Below are 18033 nucleotides of genomic sequence, written 5' to 3'. Positions count from 1 at the left end.
GCAGCGGGCCGTGGAGGGAGTCGTTATGGCCGATTGCCTGCCCCTATTCTGTGGTTAGGTTGGAGCCAAAGTGTCCCTGGAGAAGGAGCACGTGATGTCTATCGATACCCTAGAGGTCTTCATGGAGAGGTGGGCACCGCGAGATGTGAAGTGTTTTATTTCCCCCTCTGATTCTATTTTGATTTAATCCCTACCCTTCCCTTTACTTTTCTGATGATATGGACATTGCTGCTAAAGAGCACTACTTGTCACTGGCCACTTGGGTGCTTTCTCTTCCTGGTGTCAGAACACGTGTAACATTTTCTGCACTGTTGTTTCTTCACTGCGTGCAAAAACACAAAGAAAAAGGAAAAAATATATAACGAAGAGGTCACCTGCTACAGAGGGGAGAGGGCAGGTCACAGGATGTACTCGTGGGTCTGCTCCGAGGCCTGGCCATTAACATGTCCAGGGCAGCAGGGCATGGAGACATGGGTGGGGGGGGGTGCAAATGGTGGGTTATGGCCGACCACCTTGCTGTCTACCACAGACATGTTTAGGTCTGGGTGTCCCTGGAGATGGAGCACACTGTCTACCAATACACTTGGCGAGGTGGGTAACACAGGGAATGAAGTTTATTTCCCCCTCCAATTCTATTTTGATTTAGTCTGTAGCCTCCCTCCTTCACATGTAAGCATAGTTCGTTGTGGACTTTGTTTGTCACTAGTTCATTAACCACATGGGTTTCTTTTCTAGTGGTCGAGTTTTAATAAAGTTATTTTCACTTGGTGTTTTTCACGGTATGTTGCACCTGCACACGAGAGATATAACCAAGAGATTTAGGTCTCCTCAATTGAGGCGACTGACTCAGAGCTGGCTGGCTACAGCCAGTGTATCGTGCACAAGTAAATAAAGGGTGATTTGGTGATGGGATATCAGCCTCTGTGCAATTATTTCAATGCCCCTCATGACTTTAAACATCTCTATAAGGTCACCCCTCAACCTCAACCAGTGAACATGACAGTGGCTAGCCAGTTACATCCAAAGTGTAAGTGAATAAGTAAGTAAGAGTGAGAATTACTTCCTGCTCATTATCTGCTATTTCAGGCATTTGGTGGCTTTCCCAAGCTGTGATCTTCATGAAAACATTAGTTCACATACTAGCATTATCGAGCCACAAACACACAAAGACCAGTATTGCAGTTTGTTTTTAACCTTCTGTTTTGTATTTTAAAAAAAATCACTGGAATAATAAAACAAAAAGGCGACTGCAGGAGATGACTTGCTTGCTGAGAGAGAATGTTGTCTATTGTTGTTATTTCCTTTTTAATCTTTCTAGCTGTACACCCTGTACAGGTAAAGTTCCCTAGGTCCACATAAGACTACCAACCTTGTTATTCTGACAATATCCAGGTTCACCTCAGCTGAGATCCTAACTCATTAGATTAGGAATAAAAAAAAAAGTGGAGACTACATAAATATTGGGAATTTTCTTTTAAAATTGTATTTTTTCTAAAACAAAATTTCACAAGAATAAGCAGCACATACTTGAGACGTTTAATTTAAAACAGTTGAGAAGGTAAAAGAATAATTTTGAATATTTTCAAATACAAAAAGATACCTGTGCAATATAGTTGTTTCATGCCCTTCCCATTGTTTGCCTGGGATGCTGAAATCAAGATGTAACAAGTATTAACAGCAATATTAAAAAAAAAGTTAAATTTTAAATGATTTTTATTGCGAAATAACCATCTCAAGAAAGATTTTGCTCGCGCTATCCTAATATTTGCTTAAATGCCAGTTATCATTGCAATACAAACGAAGTTGATATACTGATTATCGATGCAGTTGAAATTGGTATCTCTCTGCAATATTCTCTGCTGCACATATCTTACACTTTATAGCCAACCGAAGAGTCACATTTCAAGCAATGTAATTGTGTCAAGCCATTTTATGGTAATCGATATGAAAGAATTCAGATACAATACTATTGAGATTGGGGACTTGCAGTAACTAATAGAAAGTGATTTTTAAATGGAGCCCATTTCATCAGACACCAATTGAGCAATGTTAATGGAGCTTCAACATTTTATTTTGATGTTTTAGGATTGATTAGTATAAATAATTAGTTCAGTGCCAAACATCCCACCAAAAAAAAAAGGTTTTTCACAATAAATCAAACAAACCAATTAATGGAATGAATCAATGAGAATAACAATTTTTCAGTACCAATATATAATTGCAATGCTAGATGGTGTTACAAACTGATTTAGGCTCAAGCTCCACCTCAGATTCAATGATCACATTTGTGTGCCACTATCACACAGATGGAATAAATATGCATAATCACAATGTTAGGGTCTTGTGGGTAGTTTAGTATACAGGCCTCTGGAGACAAACAGGTTGATAGAGTTTCTTTTCATAAGCACAATGCTATCTTGACCACAGTTCTTGATCTAAATTTTGAAATGGGTTGGTAAGCTAAAAGATACAACAGACACCTCTTCTTACAAAAAGGCAACAGTAACAATTAATTGAAGATATTCCATATGATCCAATTGTCAAAAATAACATTTAAGACATGAAATCTAGGAAACTAATATAAAATGCAACACATGGCACACGATGGATCCTATAAATAAGCAAACATTGGTCCTAATTACCTGTTGAAATCTCACAACCATAAGTGTTGGTGAGAAAAATGTAACCTAGATAGGTAATTCATAGCATTGTGTTAAAACACAAGTCAAAATTTATCAAATGGCACACATAGTAAATAAATATTTACCTTTCAAACCATGAATGGATACTTTGCATTAAACCTTTGCCGGGGTATATCTGATTATCTCTCAGGTAGAAGAGGATATACATAACCTTATTTTCATATTGATCATCACAGAATGACTTGCCATAATCAAAAAATGCTTCCAATGTGTTCTCAGTTGGTTTTAAGTTTTTGTTTTCCATTTCTTTAAACAACATCCATGCAGTTTCTACTTCTTTATGCTTGAGTGCAGAAATAACAATATCCCCATAATTTCTTGGTGATGGGGTAACCATTTTTTTAATTGAATCTAAAAACATCACAGCCTCCCTCCAACGATCTGTCTTGCTAAAACCACTGATGAAGAGGCTGTAAGCTCCAATGTCTAATATTTTGAATCTAGTTTTCATCATGCCATATAAATCAAGTATCTCAGTCAGATGCTGCTGTTGGACACACAGTGCCAAATACTTCAGAAGGAGTTCATACTCAACAGTCCCATTTTCCATTGTAACAAAAACTAAAAGCGATTTAGCCACATCAATATCAGCACGAGCGGACAGCAGTTTTTCCATCATGCTTACTTCAAAACGAGTTTTATTGGGCGATTCCGTTTTCAATTTTTTCCAATCATCTACATTTAAAGGCTTCAGTGGAACTAACGACTTTCCAACTTTTGTCACTGTTGAGGTCTCAGCCAATTCGACGCCCATTTGGCTTTTTACGGACTCTGCTCTTTTTCTGGCTGCCCCTGCTGTAAATACAGAAAAAGGAGAGCCGGTGTCAGCACGGCGAATTCTTTCTAGTTGAGCTTTTGATGTTTTCCTCTGGTTCGCATCACTCTGTTTGAGCTCAGACGACATTAAATTCTTTGAAGTGTGTAGCTGCGGGACACCACAAGATGGGAAGTGCCTCCACACAGCTTGGTGTGCCCGGGGAGAGCGGAGGACCCGCTGCAAATGGGGTGCCAAGCTGCCGAGAGGCTGAACCAACATGATGAGCAGGAAAGGCAAAGGACTACTCACTGCAATCTCAGACTAAGGGGCACTTCCGTTCTGCGGCATGGCTTCATTATAAAGGGAAATGGTGCTCTCCCAACCAGTTGCCCTTCGGGCCTAATTAGTGTCCAAATGTATCGTCTTGAAGGCCACACAAAAACCTGAAAACGTTGCTCAATCCACAAACCGTCAGGCCACGCGCCCACTCCACAATCGTCCCCCTTCACCAGGCCCCGCCCTCCTCGTGACAGCACCAGGACGTGGATTGGTCGGGGCGATAGGGTCAGGGGTCAGAGAATCGGGAAGAATGGTGTGACGGGCTGGAGCCAGGATGGCGGTTGCTGGGGTCGATTCCGAGGCACCGTCTCGCGACTGGAAACGGACGCTAAAGGATAGCTTGGCTGTTGTAGCCTCCCAGAAACGTGAGTCCGTGCCCAAGTCCACAGATCCGAAATGTTAGCTCTGTGTCTGTCTCCAGGAATACTGTTGAATATTTCCAGTAAGTTCTGTCAAGTAGATTCGGAGTTCCTTTCGGGGAGCTGCATGTTCAGATAAAGTGTTAAATTTACAACATGGAAAGAAACCCTTCAGCCTATCGTGTCCGCATAGGTGATCAAACATATATCTACTGTAATCCCATTTCCCTCTAGGCTTGAATAAAATGATATTTCAAATAGTATTTCAAACACACTTTAAATCGCTTGATGGTTCCTGCCTCTGTCACCCTTTTAAGGGGTGACTTTCAGGTACGTACTATCCTCTGGATGAAAAAAAAGTACCTGCTGCTCCTTGTTGTGGCCCAAGTTCTAACGTCTTCTACGCTATGTATTCTTTGTACAATCCAATCAGGTATTTGCCGCCCACCCTTTCAGCTTTTTCTGCTCCAAGGAAAACAACCCCAGCATATCTAGTTTCTCGTCATAGCTGAAACACTCCAACCCAGGCAACATCTTGGTGAATCTCCTTTGCACACTCCCTATTGCAGTCACATTCTTCCTATAGTGAAATGAACAGAGCACTGCACAGTACGCTAGATGTGACTTAACTAATGATACGTACAGGTCATCATAATTTCTTTGCTCTTGCATTCAGTGCCTTGACTGGTAAAGGCAAATATCTCATGTACCTTCTTAACTGCCCCATCTACCTGTTCTACTGCCTTGAAAGATCGTTGGACATGCACACCAAGATCCCTCTGATTCTCTGTACTTCATGTTGTCCTAATATTATACTTGCTGGAAAAAGCGCAGCAGGTCAGGCAGCATCCAAGGAGCAGGAGAATTGACGTTTCAGGAATGAGGAGTGTGTTCAGCAGGCTAAGATAAAAGGTAGGGAGGAGGGACTTGGGGGAGGGGTGTTGGAAATGCGATAGGTGGGATGAAGTTAAGGTGAGGGTGATAGGCCAGAATTGGGGTGGGGGCGGAGAGGTCAGGAAGAAGATTGCAGTTTAGGAAGGTGGTGCTGAGTTCGAGGGTTGGGACTGAGACAATGTGGGGGGAGGGAAAATGAGGAAACTGGAGAAATCTCAGTTCATCCCTTGTGGTTGGAGGGTTCCTAGGCGGAAGATGAGGCGCTCTTCCTCCAGCAGTCATGTTGCTACGGTCTGGCGATGGAGGAGTCCAAGGACCTGCGTGTCCTTGGTGGAGTGGGAGGGGGAGTTGAAGTGTTGAGCCACGAGGTGGTTGGTCCGGGTGTCCCAGAGGTGTTCTCTGAAATGTTCCGCAAGTAGGCGGTCTGTCTCCCCAATACAGAGGAGGCCACATCAGGTGCAGCGGATGCAGTAAATGTGTGTAGAGGTGCAGGTGAATTTGTGGCATATATGGAAGGATCCCTTGGGGCCTTGGAGGGAAGTAAGGGGGGAGGTGTGGGTGCATGTTTTGCATTTCTTGCGGTTGCAGGGGAAGGTGCCGGGAGTGAAGGTTGGGTTGGTGGGGGGGTGTGGACCTGACGAGGGAGTCACGGAGGGAGTGATCTTTTCGGAATGCTGATAGGGAAGGGGAGGGAAGTATATCCCTGGTGGTGGGGTCTGTTTGGAGGTGACTGAAATGACGATGGATGATACGATGTATATGGAGGTTGGTGGGGTGATAGGTGAGGACCTGTGTGGTTCTGTCCTGGTGGCGATTGGAGGGGCAGTGCTCAAGGGCGGAGGAGCGGGAAGGGGAGGAGATGCGGTGGAGAGCATCGTCGATCACGTCTGGGGGGAAATTGCAGTCTTTGAAGAAGGAGGCTATCTGGGTTGTACGGTATTGGAACTGGTCCTCCTGGGAGCAGGTGCGGCTGAGACGAAGGAATTGGGAATATGGGATGGCATTTTTACAGGGGGCAGGGTGGGAGGAGGTGTAGTCTAGGTAGCTGTGGGAGTCGGTCGGTTTATAGTAAATGTCCGTGTTGATTCGGTCGCCTGAGATAGAAATGGAAAGGTCTTGGAAGGGGAGGGAGGAGTCTGAGACGGTCCAGGTAAATTTGAGGTCGGGGTGGAAGGTGTTGGTAAAGTGGATGAACTGTTCAACCTCCTCGTGGGAGCACGAGGCAGCGCCGACATAGTCATCGATGTAGCGGAGGAAAAGGTGGGGGGGTGGTGCCAATGTAGCTGCGGAAGATGGACTGTTCCACATATCCTACGAAGAGGCAGGCATAGCTGGGGCCCATGCGGGTGCCCATGGCTACTCCGCCATGGGCCCCAGCTATGCCTGCCTCTTCGTAGGATATGCAAAACATGCGCCCTTAGTTCCCTCCAAGGCGCCAAGGGATCCTTCCATATCTGCCACAAATTCACCTGCACCTCTACACACATTTACTGCATCCGCTGCACCTGATGTGGCCTCCTCTGTATTGGGGAGACAGACCGCCTACTTGTGGAACATTTCAGAGAACACCTCTGGGACACCCGGACCAACCACCTCGTGGCTCAACACTTCAACTCCCCCTCCCACTTCACCAAGGACATGCAGGTCCTTGGACTCCTCCATCGCCAGACCATAGCAACATGACTGCTGGAGGAAGAGCGCCTCATCTTCCGCCTAGGAACCCTCCAACCACAAGGGATGAACTCAGATTTCTCCAGTTTCCTCATTTCCCCTCCCCCCACGTTGTCTCAGTCCCAACCCTCGAACTCAGCACCACCTTCCTAACCTGCAATCTTCTTCCTGACCTCTCCGCCCCCACCCCCCACCCCCACTCCAGCCTATCACCCTCACCTTAACCTCCTTCCACCTATCGCATTTCCAATGCCCCTCCACCCCCCCCCCCCCCCCCGCCCAGTCCCTCCTCCCTACCTTTTATCTTAGCCTGCTAGACACACTTTCCTCATTCCTGAAGAAGGGCTGATGCCCGAAACGTCGATTCTCCTGCTCCTTGGATGCTGCCTGGCCTGCTGCGCTTTTTCCAGCAACACATTTTCAGCTCTGATCTCCAGCATCTGCAGTCCTCACTTTCTCCTACTATTATACTTCCTTGTCTTGTTGGTCCTCCCAAAATGTGTCATTTCATACTTTCCAGGATTAGACTCCACTTGCTCAGCCCATCTGACCAACCTGTTTACATCAACCTGTAATCTAAGACTTTCATCCTTGCTATTTACACTTTTTTTTTATTATCTACAAACTTACTGATCATTCTTCTACATTCATGATCCAGACATGAATGTAGAAGAATGATCAGTAAGTTTTATGTGGACTACATCAACTGCATTACTCTTAGATACACACATAGTCATCTCCTTGAAAAATTCAAGGAAATTTGTTAGACATGATCTCTCTCTGACAAAGCCATGCTGACTATCCTCAATTAATCCACGTCCCTCTAATGTTTCGAAGGGGAAAAGGTCGAACCCCTCTGATAATTAAACCGAAACACCAACCCCAATCTGTTATGGTGGGAGTAGAGTTTCCCTTCTAATAATTAAACCTGAAACACCCAGAGAAGATTGCCTTATCTCATAATCTAAAAGAAGTGTGACAAGAGGTATAACCTCCCCCTCATTCCTCCCCCAATCTGTTATAAAGAAGAGGTTAAATGAAATGAAATCATTTCACTCACTCTACAATCAGCAAATAAGAACTTATTTATCTAACTACAACAATGAACAAATGAATGGAACCACTAACAAACTGAGCAATTCCTCTCTATCCCTGAATTGAACTGAATTCTACTAGTAAGCTGTTTCAATAACACAGGTCCCACTTATATAAATCCAAGTAATAAGAAGACAATAAATTAAAACTTAGTCTCTCAAAGTTCACTCACAGTGTGTCTTCCAAAATGCTTCTCGCCCTCTTTGCTGATCTTTTTTCTGAAACTCCTCTCCCTGTCGAGTTATTGTGACAGGACTGTACTCTGCCAATTCTGTTGTCTGGAATAGTAGCTAAACATGCCATGGTATCTGTTATGGAAAGATAGTGCTTTTTATGAGAGCTGGAAGTTATTATCTCTTCAGTTGGCTCCCACTGATTTTCAAAAATACCCTCTTCTTTATAATGATTTGGAAATACCAGTGTTGGACTGGGGTGTAGAAAGTTAAAAATCACACAACACCAGGTTATAGTCCAGCAGGTTGAATTGGAAGTGCCAGCAACCACCTGATTAAGGAGCAGTGCTCAGATAGCTAGTGCTTCCAATTCAACCTGTTGGACTATAACCTGGTGTGTGATTTTTAGCTTTGGACTCCTTTTATAGTCTTGATAACCTTATTACTTTCTTTACAATCACATTGGTTCAAGATCGTCAACACCATCAGATTTAAATTTGATATATTTTTAACATCTAAGAACTTGGTTTAAATTGGCTAAATTTGAAAAGACTTGTTGGCTTGCTAAAAATACTTCTTGGCTGTTTGATACAAAATGTTTGAATTCAGGCGCTCTCTGTACCGGAACTTTAAACTTGTGTTTAAACGTTCATTTTTTTTCTCAAATCACTAAGCATGGGAATTGGTGTGTGCATCATCTTTTAAAGGGACCAAGCACTTTATTTCCCCCCCCCCATTTTACAAGTCTACATACCAACTTCGCAACACTAAGCAGAATTTAATTCTATTTCTCCAATTCCAATTGTTTCTCTATCTCTGTTCTTAAACATGCTGGTTTCTGTTTCTCCCACTTCTGTTTTATTTTTCTCTCTATCTCCTTCATTCCAAGAGCTCTCTTTTTGGTAGCTTTATCTTTTCTCCTTATGGAATTTACCCAGTCTTTGCACACAATCGGAGTTGGAAATCCTAGTTCAAATTCATATTGACTTTGAAACAGAATCATCTCTGTAAAGTCTCATAATACTTCAAGCAGCATCAGTTGATGAACAGGCCTATTATCTGCTTACTGTTATGAACATAACTAATGCTATCATGGTGATCCCAGAATGAAATATGCCTTGATAGATAATATTTTGATGCTGTCTTCTAAATGGTGGTCTTCCGTAGAAACATAGTACAAAAAGACTGCAGATTTGGTTTTAACAATACAACAGAAGTTGCACACAAAATAAATCAAATAAATAAAAACAATCTATCTACATATAAAACCATTTGAAAGCCTTCAAAACACATGGTTAAATAAAAGTCCTACTTAATCCCCAGCATTGTAGATTTACTGTTAATCAAAATCCAGAGAAGCTCTTTTACCTATATTCTCAGTTCCAATCTTTGGACCATGAAACTTTTGGCTTTGTCAATTCACACTCTTAAAATATTTGACTTTCTCAGTTTTTGAATCTGCAGTGTTGTAACTGGAACAGTTCTGGTTTAGACATTTTACTGAAGTAACTTAATCTCCTTTAGGGAGTAACTATACTTGCATCTGACCCCAGTCAGGTCTCCTTTGAGCCATCTGAAAGCTTTTGAATGTAATTTTTAGCTGCTGGCTAATCCAGTTGCTGCTAAATTAATGACTTAATATTTTCTCTCTCTCGTCGTCAACGCCCACAGTATTTACACACTTCCATTGATACTAAAGGAGACACATTAGTTTAAAATCAAGGCTCCAGAATTTAAACAGAGGTGATTCAAGGCACAAGGCAAGCAGTTGTCCAGAATTCAGGATGCTGCAGATAATTGTGCAATTGTTCTGAATCATCAACAGGGCACTACAATGCATTGGGAGTTGGAATTCTGTTTGCTTGAAGATAACCATTCAAGCTAATGCTAGTTTCTTCTGGTTAAAAAGCACAAATCCTGCTGTTTTAGCTGGTCTAATCTTGCCGATCAGGCTGACAGGACATTGTGTATAATCTTAAATCCTGGAAGGAAAGACATTATGCTTATGGCTACTACTTAGGCTATTCAATTAATCCCATCCTTGTGTTCTTTCTCCTATCCTTGAAATGATCTCCATTGAATTGAATTGAATTGAATTGAATTTATTGTCACATGTACCGAGGCACAGTGAAAAGTTTTGCCTTGCGAGCAATACAGGTGGATCACAGAGTTAAGTAGCATGGATAAGATAAAACAAAAACACATGTACATGCGAATGTCAAGAGTTCGTGAGTCCATTCAGTATTCTAACAACAATAGGGTAGAAACTGTTTCGAAACGGGCTGGTGCGTGTGTTCAGGCTTCTATATCTTCTCCCCGATGGGAGAGATCATAGAAAAATGTTGCCAGGGTGGGATGGATCTTTGAGAATGCTGGCGACCTTTCCTTAACACGGGCCTAGATGGATTCTATAGATGGGAGGTTGGCCTTTGTGATTGTCCGAGCCGAGTTCATCACTTTCTGTAACCATTTCCGATCTTGAATGGTACAGTTGCCATGCCAGGTAGTGATACATCCAGACAGAAAGCTCTTGATGCACCTATCAAAGTTGGCAAGGGTATTCGCCGTCATGCCAAACGTCCTCAGCTGCCTGAGGAAGAAGCAACATTGTTTGACCTCTTATAGTATTTATCCAATCCTCCTTCGAAAGATGTTGTTGAACCTACTTCCAAGATCCTTTCAGGCAGTGCATTCCATATCATTATAGCTCACAGCAAAAAAAAACTCCACTTACCTCACCTCTGATTTGTTTGGTAATTACATGAAATGTTTGTTCTCTACTTATGAAACCTTCTGTCGCTGTAAAAAAAAGTTTTTCTTTATTTACATTATCTAAACTCTGTGATTTTTGACCACCTCTACTAGATCTCCCCTCAGAATACATGGAGGATAAACACTGCAGATAGCTCCTGACTGAAGGAACAACTGCACAACTGTGTGAAGACTTTTTTTTTAATTCACTTGTGGGATGTGAGCATCGTTGGCTGGCCAGCATTTATTGCATGTTCCTAGTTGCCCTTGAGAAGGTGGTGGTTAGCTGCCTTCTTGAACTGCTGCAGTCCACCTGCTGTGGGTTGACCCACAATGCCATTAGGGAGGACATTCCAAGACTTTAATCCAGCAACAGTGAAGGAATGATGATATATTTTTAAGTGAGAATAGTGAGTGGTTTAAAGGGGAATGCCATGGATCTGCTGCTCTTGTCCTTCTAGATGTGGTGCAGCACAGTGGCTCAGTGGTTAGCACTACTGCCTCTCAGTGCCAGGGACCCAGGTTCAATTCCAGCTTCGGGCAACTGTTAATGTGGAGTTTGCACATTCTACCTGTGTCTGCGTGGGTTTCTCTGGGTGCTCAGGTTTCCTCCTACAATCCAACTATTTGCAGGTTAGGTGAATTGGATGTGCTAAATTGCCCATAGTGTTCAAGGATGTGTAGGTTAGGTGCATTTTTGGGGTAAATATTGGTTAGGGAATGGGTCTGTGTAGTTGCAATGCAATGATATAAAATGAAGTTGCAATGCAATGATTTATAAAATGAAGCAGTGGTTCTCTTACTGGTCCCTGAGGGACAGTACTCCTCTGGTTTGCTTGCTGTTTCTTAGCAATTTCGTCTGTCTTTTTTTTGAGGATGTGCTCAAGAAAATAGATGAGGGCAGAGTGGTAAATGTTACCCGTGTGGACATTAGTGAAGCCTTTGACAAGGTTCTGCATGGTAGGCTAACTAGTAAAGTTAGATCACATGAGGTTCTTGTCAATTGGATGCAAAATTGGCTTGAAGGTAGGAGACAGATGTGGTGGTGGGGTGTTTTTTTTTTGGGCGGGGGCATGTAACCAGTGGTGTTCTGTAGGGATTAGAACTGGGTCCACTATTGTTCATCATTTTGTATTAATGATTTGGATGAGAATTTAGGAAGCATGGTTAGCAAGTTTATGAATGACACCAAAATTGGTGGGATGCTTGACAATGAAGAAGGTTATGTAAGATGACAAAGGGATCCTGATCAGTTGGGCCAATGGGCTGAGAAATGGCAGATGGAGTTTAATTTGGAGAAGTGTGAGGTGTTGCATTTTGATAAGATGAACAAGGGCAGGACTTACACAGTTAATGGTAGGATGCTGGGGAGTGTTGCCGAACAGAGAGACCTAAGAGTTTAGATTACTTTTAAAGAACAAAGTATGTCATAGGTAATTTGGGTGGTGAAGAAGGCTTTTGGTGTGCTTGCCTTCATTGCTCAGACCTTTTAAGTATAGGAGTTGGATTGTATTGATGAGGTTGTACAGGATGTTGGTGAGACCTTACCTGGAGTACTGTGTCCTGTCCTGGTTGCCTTGCTATAGGAAACATTAAATGGGAGAGGGTGCAGAAAACATTTACAAGGATGTTGCTGGGACTGGACGGTTTGAGTTGAACAGAGACTAGATCGGCTGGGGCATTCCTCACTGGAGTGAGGTGAACACCAAAGGTCTTTTCCACATGATAGGGGGGTTCAAAACTAGAGGGCATAATTTTAAAGTGAGAGGAGAAAGATTTAAAAGAGACCTGATGGCCAACATTTTCATACAGAGGTGGTTCATATGTGGAATGAAGTGCCAGAGGAAGTGGTAGATGCAGTTATATTCACAACACTTAAAAGGTATTTAGACAGGTATGTGAATAGGAAAGGTTTGCAGGCATGCAGGCCAAATGCAGGAAAATGGGACTAGTTTGGCAAACTTGGTCAGCATGGACGAATTGGACCAAAGGGTCTGTTTCTGTGCTGTATGACTCTACATCTAGATATGACATTAAAAACATAGCAACATAGAAATGTAGAAGATAGAGGCGGGGGAGGCCATTCGGCCCTTCAAGTCTGCTCTGCCATTTATCACTATCATAGCTGATCGTTCAACTCAATAACCTAATCCTGCTTTCTCTCCATAACCCTTGATCCCTTTCACCCCAAGTGCTATATCTAGCTGCTTCTTGGAGGCATTGAAAATGATTATGTTGATAAAGCAAAACGTTTTGAAGTTCATGACATGATCCTTCCTGGAAAAAATATTAATGGTTCTATCTAATTTCAAATAAAACAGCTAAAACGTCTGACCAAGAACCAAAGGATAATGAGATGGATCTCTTCACCAAGTATTATGTTGAATGGAGAGGGGGCAGGAAAAAGAACAACCTATCTTACAAAAGCATCCCGAGATTTTATTATAGGGTAGGTCTCTTTTTTCAATTGACAAATAAATAATACTTTCTACTATGTAAAAGCTGGAAAATTAATCTCATTTGTTAAGTCTCTGGTGTTAAGTTTAATGTTTTCCTTTTAAATCCATTTTATGGTTCTTGTAATAACTGAAGGCCTTTTTATTCTGGTGAAGTTTTTAATTCTCTAGAAAACTTTAATTTCCCATTTATTTTCTCAAAGCGAGACTCTTAAGGGTAAAATTTCAAGAGTGCCAATCAGTCTCCACCTGTGGTCTTTCAAGTGGTCATTACTGATGTGTGACCTGAACGGTTTGTGTTGACTACTGTGGACGATATCCCAATCGGTCCTTGTGTTGGCTAATGCTATGCTTGGTTTCCAGCAGGTGTCACTGCACAGCAGTCAAGATCAGGCAACATGGTAAACTTGTTTACCTCATTTCCTCCTCTGGAGAGACAATTGGTTCAAGTCAGAGTCATAGAGATGTACAGCACGGAAACAGACCCTTCGGTCCAACCAGTCCATGCCAACCAGATATCCCAACCCAATCTAGTCCCACCTATCAGTACCCGGCCCATATCCCTCCAAACCCTTCCTATTCATATACCCATCCAAATGCCTCTTAAATGTTGCAATTGTACCAGCCTCCACCATTTCCTCTGGCAGCTCATTCCATACATGTACCACCTTCTGCATGAAAAGGTTGTCCCTTAGGTCTCTTTTATATCTTTCCCCTCTCACCGTAATTCTGGACTCCCTGATCCCAGGGAAAAGACTTTGCCTATTTTTCCTATGCATGCCCCTCATAATTTTGTAAACCTCTATAAGGTCACCCCTCAGCCTCCGACGCTCAAGGGAAAACAGCCCCAGCCTGTTCGACCTCTCCCTATTGCTCAAATCTTCCAACCCTGGCAACATCCTTGTAAATCTTTTCTGAACCCTTTCAAGTTTCACAAGATCTTCCCGATATGAAGGAGACCAGAATTGTACACAATATTCCAGCAGTGGCCTAACCAATGTCCTGTACAGCCGCAACATGACCTCCCAACTCCTATACTCAATACTCTGACCAATAAAGGAAAGCATACCAAACTCCTCCTTCACTATCATATCTACCTGCGACTCCACTTTCAAGGAACTATGAACCTGTACTCCAAGGTCTCTTTATTCAGCAACACTCCCTAGGACCTTACCATTAAGTATATAAGTCCTGCTAAGATTTGCTTTCCCAAAGTGCAGCACCTCGCATTTATCTGAATTAAACTCCATCTGCACTTCCCAGTCCATTGGCCCATCTGGTCCAGATCCTGTTGTAATCTGAGGTAACCCTCTTCGCTGTCCACTACACCTCCAATTTTGGTGTCATCTGCAAACTTACTTACTGTACCTCTTATTCTCACATCCAGATCATTTATGTAAGTGGCAAATGTAGAGGACCCAGCACCGATCCTTATGGCACTCCACTGGTCACAGGCCTACAGTCTGAAAGACAACCCTCCACCACCACCCTCTGTCTTCTACCTTTGAGGCAGTTTTGTATCCAAATGGCTAGTTCTCCCTGTTTTCCATGAGATCTAACTTTGCTAATCCGTCTCCCATGGGGAACCTTGTCGAACGCCTTACTGAAGTCCATATAGATCACATCTACTGCTCAGCCCTCATCAATCCTCTTTGTTACTTCTTCAAAAAACTCAATCAAGTTTCTGAGACATGATTTCCCAAGCACAAAGCCATGTTGACTCTCCTTAATCAGTCCTTGCCTTTCCAAATACATGTACATCCTGTCCCTCAGGATTCCCTCCAACAACTTGCCCACTTATAGTTCCCTGGCTTGTCTTTACCGCCTTTCTTAAACAGTGGCACCACGTTTGCCATCCTCCAGTCTTCAGGCACCTCACCTGTGACTATTGATATAAATATCTCAGCAAGAGGCCCAGCAATCACTTCTCTGGCTTCCCACAGAGTTCTGGGGTACACCTGATCAGGTCCAAGGGATGTATCCACCTTTACCCTTTTCAAGACATTCAGCACTTCCTCCTCTGTAATCTGGATATTTTGCAAGATGTCACCATCTGTTTCCCTACAGTCTATATCTTCCATATCCTTTTCCGCAGTAAATGCTGATGCAAAATATTCATTTAGTATCTCCCCCATTTTCTGTGGCTCCACACAAAGGCCACCTTGCTGATCTTTGAGGGGCCCTATTCTCTCCCTAGTTAACCTTTTGTCCTTCATATATTTGTAAAAACCCTTTGGATTCTCCTTAATTCTGTTTGCCAAAGCTATCTCATGTCCCCTTTTTGCCCTCCTGATTTCCTTCTTAAGTACACTCCTACTTCCTTTGTACTGTTCTCAGGATTCACTCGATCTATCCTGTCTATGCCTGACATATGCTTCCTTCTTTTTCTTAACCAAACCCTCAATTTCTTTAGTCATCCAGCATTCCCTATAGTTAGCAGCCTTCCTTTCACCCTGACAGGAATATACTTTCTCTGGCTTCTTATTATCTCATTTCTGAAAGCTTCCCATTTTCCAGCTGTCCCTTTACCTGCGAACATCTGCCTCCAATCAGCTATTGAAAGTTCTTGCCTAATACCATCAAAATTGGCCTTTCTCCAATTTAGAACTTCAACGTTTAGATCTGGTCTTTCCTTTTTCTATGATTTTAAAATGAATAGAATTATGGTCGCTGGCCCCAAAGTGCTCCCCCACTGACATCTTAGCCACCTGCCCTGCCTTATTTGCCAAGAGTAGGTAAAGTTTTGCACTTCCTCTAGTAGGTACCTTTACATACTGAATCAGAAAATTGTCTCGTACGCTCTTAAGAAATTCCTCTATAATACAATCCCAGTAAGGTTATCATCCCTTTCTTATTTCTCATTTCCACCCAAATAACTTCCCTGGATGAATTTCCGGGAATATCCTCACTCAACACAGCTGTAATACTATCCCTTATCAAAAATGCCACTCCCCTCCTCTCTTGCCTCCCTTTCTATCCTTCCTGTAGCATTTGTATCATGGAACATTAAGCTGCCAGTCCTGCCCATCCCTAAGCCATGTTTCTGTAATTGCTATGATATTCCAGTCCCATGTTCCTAACCATGCTCTGAGTTCATCTGTCTTCCCTGTTAGGCTCCTTGCATTGAAATAAATGCAGTTTAATTTATTCGTCCTACCTTGTCCTTGCCTGCCCTGACTGTTTGACTCATTTCTGTTCTCAACTGTACCAGTGTCAGATTGATCTCTTTCCTCACTATCTCCCTGGGTCCCACCCCACCCCACCTTACTAGTTTAAGTCCTCCCAAGCAGTTCTAGCAAATCTCCCTGCCAGTATATTAGTCCCCTTCCAATTTAGGTGCAATCCGTCCTTCTTGTACAGGTTACTTCTACCCCAAAAGAGATTCCAATGATTCAAAAATGTGAATCCTTCTCCCATACACCAGCTCCTTAGCCATGCATTCATCTGCTCAATCCTTATTCTTGCCCTCACTAGCTCGTAGCACTGGGAGTAATCCAGATATTACTACCCTTGAGGACCTCCTTTTTAAATTTCTACCTAACTCTCTGTAATCTCCCTTAAGAATTCCTTTCTTATATCGTAGGCTCTAATGTGGACAATGACCTCTTGCTGGCCCCTCTCCTCCGTGAGGACATCCTGCATCCTCTCTGAGATATCCTTCATCCTGGCACCAGGGAAACAACACACCATTCTGCTTTTTCTTTGCTGGCCACAGAAACATCTGTCTGTTCCTCTGACTACAGAATCCCCTAACACAATTGATCTCTTGGAAGCCGACGTACCCCTCGTTGCATTAGAGCCAATCTCAATACCAGAAACTTAGCTGTTACTGCTACGCTCCCCTGAGAGTACATCACCCCCTACGTTTTCCAAACAACATACCTGTTTGAAATGGGTATATCCACAAAAGACCCCTGCCCTAGGTGCCTACCTCTCTTACCCTTCCTGGAGTTAACCCATCTATGTGACTGTATCTGAGACTTTCCCCCCTTCCTATACCTGCCCTCCATCACATACTGTTGCTGTTGCAAGTTCCTCATCGCTTCTAACTGTCTCTCCAACTGATCCATTCGATCTGATAAGATTCACATCCAACAGTATTTATGGCAGATATAATCCACAGTAATCCTTAAACACTCTTTAAACTCCCACATCTGACAAGAAGTACATATCACTGCAAAGGCCATTTTTGCTCCTTCGCAATCTACAGACCCAGAAAATAACACCGTCTTATTCCTCTACATAACACTGCACCAAGTTAAATTAATAGTTATGCTTATATTTAAAGTTTAATCAAGAGACTTATCTCCACAAAACATATAATCAAGAAATAACCCACTGTACTCACTACTGCAGCCTTACTATTGGACAGACTTAAAACAACGATTAACTTATCTGATTCTGTGTTGTGAACTTTGCCAAACGGGTTCCTCCAACATTAGTTGTGAAATTCACTCTTTGTTAATTTTCCCAGACGCACTCTGATGTCCAGCGATACATGAATTCAAAAACAGCAAAGGCAGTAACTGTGCAGGTTCTCTCTCTCTCTCTCTCTCTCTCTCTCTCTTCTTTTCTTTTCTTTTTTCTTTTCTTTCTTTCTTTCACTCACTCACTGTCCTCACCATGTGCTTCCTTCGTCTGTTCTTCTCCCTTTTAAAAGTGCTGTTGTTTTGACTTTTTTTTCCCCCAAGTGTGGTAAAATAACTCCAAACCCGACAAACATAAATCTACAATTATATGTGAACTTTACGACTGCCCCTAGGTTGCATAATTGATAGGCAGTGGGTTTGTATTTTACTATATAACTTCTAACATTCTGTATTTCATTGGAATTGC

The 18033-nt window shown here is 42.7% G+C and overlaps 2 protein-coding genes across 9 annotated transcripts in view; one reads left to right on the top strand and one right to left on the bottom strand.

The window, feature by feature from the left end:
• Positions 1-3988, bottom strand: part of prorp (protein only RNase P catalytic subunit) — a 76217-nt gene extending 72229 nt beyond the window's left edge. Inside the window, exons 1-3 of one of the 5 annotated variants that reach the window (XM_072568874.1) lie at positions 3769-3987; positions 2768-3497; positions 1601-1648 (exon numbers count right to left, since the gene is read on the bottom strand). In XM_072568874.1, the coding sequence (XP_072424975.1) occupies positions 1601-1648; positions 2768-3456 (737 nt within the window). In that variant the 5' untranslated portion in view covers positions 3457-3497; positions 3769-3987. Of the gene's footprint in view, positions 1-1600; positions 1649-2767 lie in introns of all 5 variants that reach the window. The other 4 variants (XM_072568873.1, XM_072568871.1, XM_072568875.1 and 1 more) reach the window with 4 other exon arrangements.
• ppp2r3c (protein phosphatase 2, regulatory subunit B'', gamma) overlaps positions 3985-18033 on the top strand; it is a 33620-nt gene continuing 19571 nt past the window's right edge. For 2 of the 4 annotated variants that reach the window (XM_072568879.1, XM_072568876.1), the window contains exons 1-2: positions 3985-4163; positions 13063-13190. In XM_072568879.1, the coding sequence (XP_072424980.1) occupies positions 4073-4163; positions 13063-13190 (219 nt within the window). In that variant the 5' untranslated portion in view covers positions 3985-4072. Of the gene's footprint in view, positions 4241-13062; positions 13191-18033 lie in introns of all 4 variants that reach the window. The other 2 variants (XM_072568880.1, XM_072568877.1) reach the window with 1 other exon arrangement.

This window comes from Chiloscyllium punctatum, chromosome 4 (assembly GCF_047496795.1).
Source record: "Chiloscyllium punctatum isolate Juve2018m chromosome 4, sChiPun1.3, whole genome shotgun sequence".
Lineage (NCBI taxonomy): Eukaryota > Metazoa > Chordata > Chondrichthyes > Orectolobiformes > Hemiscylliidae > Chiloscyllium > Chiloscyllium punctatum.
This window is presented reverse-complemented; position numbering and strand designations above follow the sequence as displayed.